Source organism: Muntiacus reevesi, chromosome 10 (genome assembly GCF_963930625.1).
Source record: "Muntiacus reevesi chromosome 10, mMunRee1.1, whole genome shotgun sequence".
NCBI classification, from domain to species: domain Eukaryota; kingdom Metazoa; phylum Chordata; class Mammalia; order Artiodactyla; family Cervidae; genus Muntiacus; species Muntiacus reevesi.
The window spans coordinates 44844309-44853692 of record NC_089258.1 but is presented as its reverse complement, the minus strand read 5'-3'; the positions used below and the strand labels follow the sequence as shown (position 1 = coordinate 44853692).

Sequence of the window (9384 nt, the reverse complement as noted above, 5' to 3'; positions counted from 1 at the left end):
GGCCGGGGTGTCCTGCCTGCGGGAAGTTGCAGGGAGCAGGGCGTACGCGGGAGTCTGGACCCCTCTCCACCCGGGACGCCTGGCTCCTCAGCGCATGAGGCCCGCCGATTCTTGCTGTGAAGCTGCCCCGGGTCCTGCAATTAACCAGACCAGATGGGGGACACGAGCAGGCTGACGTGCTGGGAACTTCTTGGTAGAGGAGAGACACCAAAAGTTGCCTTTTTTGAAGTTTTATTGTCTGAAGCGAGAGAAAGCAGAGAGCAAGAGGCACATGTGCTGACCCCCCCAGCATCTCAGAGCCCCCAGGCCTGCAGGCATCATGGACAGAACACCCCAGCGAGGCATCAGCTCACCCCCAGCCCACCCTGTCCAGGGCAGGCAGACACAGTTGTACAGGGAAACGCCCTTCCACTCAGAAGGACCGAAACTACTAACAACAGAACACCAAGATAAAACCACAGCGTGCGGGGGCTGTCAGGCCACGCAGGGATGGCACAGCCCTGGCCCTCAGAGGGCGGGTGAGGCGGCGGCCGCGGGGAGCAGCTTGGGCTTGGCCTGCTGGGGCGGCACCACGTCGGGGATCTGCTCCCCATGCTTGTACACGCTGACCGTCACGTCGATCTTCTCGCCGCCGTACTTGTTCCTCACGTGGATGCTGTACTTTCCGGAGTCCTCGGAGGTCACGCCCTTGATGGTCATGCTGACATACTTGGCCTGCTCCACCTTGACCGAGAAGTGGTCGCTCAGCTCGATGTCCTTGTCGTTCTTGAACCACACGACCTCTGGGTCAGGGTTCCCGAACACCGTGCAGGTCAGGTTCAAGGTCTTGGGGGAAGAGCAGGCAGAGAGGGGGAGACAGAGAAAGAAGTCAGGCGGCCTTTGTGTGGCTGGACCTGAGGCCCCACCCAGGTATTGATCTGCCCCACCCATCATTTATTTGGTCAACTTGCTCTTTGTATATGGAGGCACCTCTGGAGACCCCAGGAGCCTCAGACACAGCACGGAAGGTGTCCCGTGGTGGGAGGGGTGCTCTGTGTGTTTGGAAGAATGAACCATCCGTCCCTCGAGGAGACGAGGTCCGAAGAGACAGCCCAGGCCCGGCAGGACGCAGGGACCCCCCACCCCGGCTCCACACTGGTAGGACACAGGGATCCTCCACGCCGGCTTCACACCCTGGGCCCACGTGAAGACCCCCCGCCATCCCAGGCACCCCCCCACCCTCACCTTCCCCTCCATGATGGTCACCACGTCAGGCAGGCCGCCGATCACCTTGCCACGATCTGCAACAGGAAAGCAATTTGGCTGAGAACACCATCCGTGGGGCTGTTCCTGGGGGTCGGGGCACCCAGGGGCCAGGGGGGCTCAGGTGTGGGGGTGCTGCCCAACAAGGCTCATGGCTGAGGGGCCCCCGGCCGAGGCCCAAGCAGAGGGGTGAGTGATTCCATGTTGGGAGGGGCTGGCAGGGTGGTGGGCAGAAAGGGGACTTGTGAAACACTCGAGAAGCTCAGACTCTGAGCGGGGCTTTGAGGATGAAGGTTCACCACAGCCACAATGCCGGGTAAACCGAGTCCTCCTGAGTTCCTTTGGGAGCTGGAGAGGCCTGGCCTCTGGAGAGAGGATTCTGCAAGAGCTGTGTTTTGTATATATAATATATATATGTGTAGTTTTCTGTCTCCTGTGATGTTCTGACATCTGAAATCTCGCCTGGCTGGGCAGATAACCCCCACCAGCCAGGGCCCACCAGGAACCTCCCGTGACCTGTGTCCAGGACCTGTGTCCACCTCCGCCACCTGCTCTGCCCCCGGAGGGGACACTCCTCTGCCTGGATCACCCTGGCCGGGTGTCCGGCAGCCCAGAACACCCCTGTTGCCCAAAGCCCAGAGAAATCACTAGAATGAGCCAGTCTTATGTTCACCCCACCCTGCCTGCCTTTCCCTGGAAACCTCAGGACAGACCATGGCCTCTGTCCCCCTCTACCCCTTGCCCTCTGCCCCTTGCCCCCTGACCCCCGACCCCTGCGTGCCCCTGCCTCCAAGACTGGAAGCCTGTCCTGCATCTCCTCTGGTGGCCTCTCCTGAGTGAGCAGCGAATAAAAGGACACAGAACTGGTGGGGGGTGTGTGTGAAGGAGGGCAGGGGGGAAGGGGGCTGGCATCGGGCTGCAGGGAGCGGGGGTGGGCGGCTGGGGGCAAGAGGGGGCATGGGCAGTCCTGGGGCTTCGTCAGGTGAGGCGGGTCTGCTGGGCTCCCTCAGTGACACAGGGTCCTAAAATACAGACCCTTTAACCCCACCCGAAAGAGTGTACTGCGCTTGTTGTAATCAAGCATGTACTCACTTTTCTCTGCAAAAGCAGCAGCCCTAAAAAGTAAAGAGGGCAGAGGAGAGAGAATAAAATAGTCATGAGAAATGCTGTCAACTAAAACGTCACACATTCGAGAGGTCTGCTAGAGACAGAGCTTCTCTGAGAATACACCCGGGTCACAGGGTCGGACAGAGTTCTGATGCCTCCCGCCGCCCTGCCTCCCAGCTGCCGAAACCCACAGAGAGGTCTGCCATCCTCACTCGCAGGGTGAAGAGATTTCTTTTTTCACCAGATTGCGTTGGAGACTTTTAGATATTTTTTGAAAATGTCAGTTTCTGATTCACCCCAGTTATCCATTCATCCATCAACAAATATTTACTGAATAACTTAGTGTGGGACAAAGACTGTTCTCAGTTTTAAAGATGCTCTAAAATTGAGACACAGATTAGAAATCCCAAGTCATTCTTTGAAAAGCTGCTCTGGGCAATGGGATATTAATTGGCTAAAAAGAAATGAACTCTCAAGCCATGAAAAGTCACAGAAGAAGGTTAGGTGCTTATGACTGAGTGAAAGAAGCCCGTCTGAGAAGGCTGCAGACCATAGAATTCCCAGTAGAAGTGACCCTCAAAAAGCACCGGGGTAGGAAATTCTTGTGTGTATACCTGTCAAACATTGTATGTGTGTCCCAACCCACAGACTGTCCAACACCAGAGCGAGCCCTAACGGACCCACAGACTCGGGGTGATGGTGACCTGTCCACGCAGGCTCACCAGGTGTAACTCGTGGACTGTGCGCTGCGGGTACTGAGTGAGGAGGCCACGCATGAGCGGGAGTGAGGGTATTTTCTGTACCTTCGTCTCAATTTTGCTGTGAACCTAAAACTGCCCTAAAAATATGAAGTCTTTAAAAGGAAACTAAACATACAACATTTTAAAAATTGCTCTGTATGATGAGTATATATAATTATGGACACATATATATGCATATATAATTATGGACACATATATATGCATATGTAATTATGCCTATTTCAGAAATTCAGTATTTAAATTCATTTAAAGTAACCCAGGGTCATTATAACTCTAAAATTAATTGTTAGATGCATTTACAATTTCGAAGGACACCTTCTTCTGGATGTGGAATGACTTAAATTGCCAATTTATCCCAGTTCCTAGAGCTTCACATCCCTTGGGTCAGTGAGGCATCCACAGAGGTCCCCACACTCAACCAAAATGACACCTTGTCCCCTATAGTCAAACATGAAAATCTTACTTGAGCTGCTGGAATTCAGCAAACGCTTCATCGAAAGCTGCAAGGGAATATTTCACACATTAGTGAGCGTCTGAATGTGCTTGGCTTTTATTTCCTCACTCTCTCTGCTACTGAGTTTGCTTACTGAACACTGACAAATAGCCAAATGAATAAAGCACTGATTCAGAAGTAACCCTCTCTGAATGAAAATCGTAAACTTGGTGGTTTCCTTTTCAGCATCCAGCTTATTACCCTGATCACCTAGCAGAAAATTACCAGGGGTCAGAGAATAGTGATCTTACCCTGACCAGACAGGTCGAGCGAGCGCTGGTGGTTCTTCTTGCCGTCGAGAATCTCGAAGGTGTACTTCCCCTTGTCCTTCTCCGTGGGTTCGCAGATCTGCAGCCAGGCCATCTCCTCACTGCCGCCGATCCTCATGTGCTCGCTCGACGCGATCTTAGCGTCCCTTTGAAAAGTCACAGGACACATTCGATTTACAATCTCACATTGCACGTGAGACACCTCTGGGGCATGCTGGGCATCTTTCGGAGGGAGCCTCCTCCAAGCTGTAGGGTCAATGTCATCAGAGATGTCTCTGGATATTGTACATTTACAAACCACATCAGCAGCTCAGCCCTGGAAACTTCCCGAAATTAAATCTGATACTTATTTCATAGAGATACGCTGCTGTTTAACATCTGCTTGCTGGCCACACATAGACTATCAAATCCTCTAGGCCATGAGTTATTTCTCTACTTAAAAAATTAAAAACAGAATCACTGTATGACCCAGTGGATATGTAACCAAAAGGATGGGCAGCAGGGACTAGAACAAATGCTCACAAGGCATGACTCAGTAGCCAAAGGTGGAAACACGTGTCCCTGACAGACGATGGATAAGCAGACGGTGGCCCATCTGCACGATGGAAGGGGAGAAAATTCTGACACTCACTACAGCACGGACGGGCCTCAAGGACATCATGGCGAGTAAAACCACCCGATCACGAAGGGAGGACTGCCCCCAGCATCGACTCAGCCATGACGAAGGCCGAACACGGACCTGAAGGAGGGGGCGTCCACCGAACGCCAGACCACACACAACCTGCCGGCACGTGTCTGGAGCCCTGCCGCCCACCAGGTCTCCTGCAGGAACCCCCGGCCCCTGGGCGAGCACGTCCCCAGCCCAGCGTGACCCTGAGATCAGCCCCAGTCTCCGGTCCCAAGCCCAGACTTGATCTCTGCCCCCACCCCATGGTCACAGCCCTGCCATCTTGGACTGGGGACACATTCTGTCCCCCAGACACACAGGAAGCCCTCCATCTGCAGCAGACCCACCCCTCCACCACCCCTGGCCTGGCTCCATCCCCAGGTGAACCCTTGCCTCCAGAACCTTCCCTGGCCAGCACCCCCAGGGTCAGCCCCCACCTGCCACAGCAGTTCCATGAACCCGTCAGCTTAGAAGGCAAACCAATCCTGCTGGAGCAGCACGGCTGCAGCAGAATCCACTGTCACCGTCACCCCACGGACAGCGACCTTGGCCCAAAGGACTAGCTGTTCCTTACTGCCTGGGGACTTAAATGGGCCAAGTTGGATAAAACCGCCTCCTTGGATTTATTACTTGATCACAAAACCTGACTGAATCCCTTTATTCCCCAGTAATTTTAAAACATCTTACATTAAGGAGAGAAAGAGGAAGATGTGCAAAAGCCTACATGTGTCTGCCCGTCTGTGTGAAAGCAACCAGGAGGCTGGTCCTTGCAGCAGTGGGCGGGGAGGGCGGTGGGCTGGCGGCAGGATCGCCCCGAATCTCCCCTCCCCTGGGAGCCCCAGGCTTCACTGAGACTTCAGGGGCCTCTGAGCAAAGCTCCCCAAGTTAAGTTAAAATCTGCACTCTGGGATTAAAGCAGTGTTAACTGTTTCCTTCTGTAAAGAGGCCACTGGAGCCTTCAGCAGCCCTGCAGCTTCAACGCCTTCAGCAGCCAGTACTTCGCACTTTGAGGTCTAGCCCTCCCGCGTCACTGTCATTTCACCTTCCAGCAAGAGAAGAAAATCCCCATCAGAGGGCATTTCTGCCAGCTCCACTTTGTGGGTTTCTAAGTCCTTAGGAGCAGGCGTACACCTTCCTCTAAGTGGCCTTGGTGTCTTACTCAGCGTTTTCCTCAACGAGTAGTCGGCCTTGCTGACGCACACGTTTCACCAAATCCTCATCTCTATCGATTTCTCATCACCTACTGGCACAGAATGTCCGGGTCCCCAGGACGAGTCTCCCTCGGGCACCCCGACTCTGTTAAGTGGGCCCAGCAGCCTCCCACGGCAGGCTGTATTTCAACAAATGCTTGTTATTCTCTATGTGTCCGATGAGTGTCTAACAAGAACTTGCTTGTCAGTGACGTACAGCCGAGGTCCTGTAAAGCACGTGTGAACACGCTGGGGTCCTGTCCGCTGAGGAACAGAAGGTCTGAGTTTGTGGACATCACTGAAAACGTGGTCTGCAAAGGTTGCCCGTGTCCTCAGGTTAGAGGCAGACTAACCGCAGTCCCTACTGCCCGTCGGAGGCCAGACCCGGGGCACGGTAACCCTGAACCTGGTCCTGTTCCTGACAGACTTGAAGCTTTGATGAGTGTGCTGGAGACAGGCCTGGGGAGGAGGGTTGGAAGGGCAGACCCCAAGGGGCTGGGGGCAGATCCTGGTCCACCGCCATGGGCATCATGGGAGTCTCTACTGTTATAATTGTGAGCATGCCCACCTGGACGGGCAACCGCAGCAGAGGTGAAAACCGAGAACCCCGCTGCGTGCAGGGCTTGGTCTCACTTGCTTTCTTCTCTTAAGTACTATTAAGTATGTTGTGGTCCCTTCTTCTTAACTGATCTAATGAGAAAGCAACAGACTGGAAATCTGGAGCACAGTTTCTGAATACTTTTTCCATCAGCTCTGCCAGATTCCAGACAAAATGTGTGTCACCGGCAAAGCCACCCTCGTCTACACCAAGAAAGCCGAGGACATGATCTCAGGCACCTTCAGCACTTCTCCTCTTTGTCCTTCTCCCCCCATTTCTGAGACGGCCCCGTTCTGAGCCCACGGCTGTCATCACTTCTCAAAACTGCAAAGTCTCAAGATGACTTGGCCAGGAGCCCCGTGACCCAGCGACGGGCCCCGGGCACCTCCCTGCGGAGACGCAGGGCCGCAGCCATGCACGTGGACACTTACTTGTGGTACCAGTTCACCTTCATCTCCTCAGTGAAGTACTTCATGAAGCACTGAAGCCTTATTCCTTCTGGGGTGCAAAGAATCTTCAGTGGAGATGCAGAGGCTCCTGCAGAAGACAGAGCAGACTCAGAGCTGAGGAAAGCGGTCTGTGCTGGGTGAGAGTGGGCCGGCCCTGGGCCAGGAAGCCCGGCCACATCCCCGTAAAAACATCCTCACCCAAGTGTTCTAACATCCACACCGAAAGTACCTGAACATCTCTACGACAGAGCCATGACGGGACTCAGATGGCCCCAAGAAAATGTTCTCAAGGGGCTCCTCACGTCTGACAATGTCCATACAGCCACTACTACAGGCGTCCTCTTACAGCTAGACCGCAGGCAAGCCTCCAGTGCAGACGGGGCCCCATGCTGACGGGCCCGCCCGCTGGGCAAGACCGCACCCAGCTTCTCAAGCCCTCGCCTCCCTCTTCCTTCCCCCTGAAGGGAAGAAGCCCTGGGCATTCCATCGCCTACATGTTTTCTGGAAATGCATCAACAATGCCCCAGTGGGAGTACCTCCACGGGGCTCTGAGCTCGGAGCCGGCTACCTGAACGCCCCACCCCATGGCCTCTGGAGTCCTCTCTCTGCTCCTTCCTGAAGATAAACCAGAAAATGGCTTTTCTAAACCCCTTCCTGCATCATGCTTCTCCCCACGTTTCACCCTGTGGTGGGGGGGTGAAGGGGCTAACCGCAGAGGGCAGCAAGCCGCACATCCTGGAACACAAAGATGCGGAAACGCTGCAGTCTTAACAGAAGAGCGTAAAGAGGAGGCTCGTTTTTCAGACCACAGTTAGGGTCAGTAAATGATAGCGTGTCCAGAAGGGTTTCCAGTCAAGCAGGGAGCGGGGAATGGTACCGTCTGTACGACACCGGGGCAGAGGAGAGTGGCCAGATCTGACTGCAGTGCCTAAGCACACACGCAGGACAGCCAAGCAGGAGAGCGGTTCTGGGAAATATCTCTGCTCAGATCCAGGTGCCGCCATGTCCCCTGTGCTCCTCATCAAGCCTGCAGGGGGTTACACTCTGCCCACACCACCAGCAGGGGCTCACTTCAGCCGGAATCCACGGATAAGTAACTGCGCCCACCATGGGGAGAAGGGACGGCAGGATGCACCTCCCGGGTAATCAGACGACAAAAGCCTGCCTTCCAGGGCTGACGCTGACCAGGGCAACATGGCCCAGGAAGTCGTGTGCTTATCCTCAACTTTATCTCAACTGTGTCCTTACTAAACCTTGACTTTGAAGCTTTAAGGAGCATCTATGTCTTATCAGACAAAATTTAACCAGATACGCATTTAATCTTTGCAGATACCACACCAAAAAGTAAGTTCTACCATTGGTGTTTCTGTTTCACAATTGATTCTTATTTGATTAGACATTTCAGAGCTAAGTATTAAGAATCAAGGGATACACTATAAGTCTGGCCCCCCCTTAGAGAACATACACCTCAGACATTTTTGTGAAATAGGAGGATTACCAACGGGAAAGAACTGGATGGGTCACATCTTAGAGCACACGTCTCGTGAGAGGAGGGAATGTTGAAGGACGTCAGAAGGAAGCCTGGGCTCCTGAACTAGGGACACGCGATGACCCCAGTGCTCCCCAGGACTCTGCTGGTGACAGCAGGTCACAGAGCTCCCCGGGACCACAGTCCTCATCTGAACACTGCGGTCTCTCTTAAGATGCTGCAGAAGTACACAGGGTCCCTCAGCACAGCTCGTGGACACAGTGATGCGATGCTGAGATTCAGTCTCAGGAGCCTGAGGCTCCAGTTCTGCCTTCCCACCTCAGAAGTCAGGTGGAAACAGAGAGAAGTGTCAACAGCATGTTCTCAGGTGTGTGTTCACACACACAGCATCCTCCACAAAGAGAACTGTCACTTTGACATCGATCTTATAACAAGTTTGTTTGCATCCACAGAGTTACAGAATTTTACCTCTGGATGAGAACCTGAAAGTCACCCCTCCAGATTCCCTATCACAAGGGTGAGGAGGTCGAGGGAGCCTAACTCTGTCACAACAGATTTGCTTTGCAGACACACACAGCCTTTAGCCCTGGGGACACTAAGAACAGACTCTTGTTCTGTGGGCCGTTAGCCCGACCCCGCAGGAAAGTCCCTTCCTTATGCCTGTCATCCGCAAGACGCTGTCCTGCCACTGAATCTGGGTCTGTTCACAGATGTGTGTGTGTTCCATCAGCTGTGGAAAATGCCCTTCTCGGGAAATAGAGAGTCTAGCCCCGAAATGACTTGAAAATTAGAAGGCATTTACTTACCACAGACTCTACTCATCGCCAAAATCATATCCTCGTACACTGAAAGGAAGGAGGAAATGCACAGTTACAGGCCTAATGTATCAGCAGCATTTTCATGTTTAATTAAATTGATACTGGAAAGCAGGATGTTCAGTTGAAAAATGAAACATTAAAGTGGCAATGTGTATCCATGAAAGGCTTATGTGGCAATAAATCCTTCTAATTTCTCCACTGTTTAAACCTGGAACAAGGACATTTTGCTCGACATTCATCTGACCTTAAATTTAAATGAACCACCTCATCCTGGGTTCAATCATTGTAACACATTCGTCAC

At 53.3% G+C, this 9384-nt stretch overlaps 1 protein-coding gene across 1 annotated transcript in view; it reads right to left on the bottom strand.

Annotated features, from left to right (window-relative positions):
* Positions 1–214: 214 nt before the first annotated feature.
* MYOM2 (myomesin 2) overlaps positions 215–9384 on the bottom strand; it is a 62709-nt gene continuing 53539 nt past the window's right edge. The window contains exons 31-37 of the mRNA XM_065946933.1: positions 9072–9110; positions 6759–6864; positions 3855–4018; positions 3574–3610; positions 2335–2357; positions 1225–1280; positions 215–825 (exon numbers count right to left, since the gene is read on the bottom strand). Of these exons, the coding sequence (XP_065803005.1) occupies positions 508–825; positions 1225–1280; positions 2335–2357; positions 3574–3610; positions 3855–4018; positions 6759–6864; positions 9072–9110 (743 nt within the window). The 3' untranslated portion in view covers positions 215–507. The remainder of the gene's footprint in view (positions 826–1224; positions 1281–2334; positions 2358–3573; positions 3611–3854; positions 4019–6758; positions 6865–9071; positions 9111–9384) is intronic.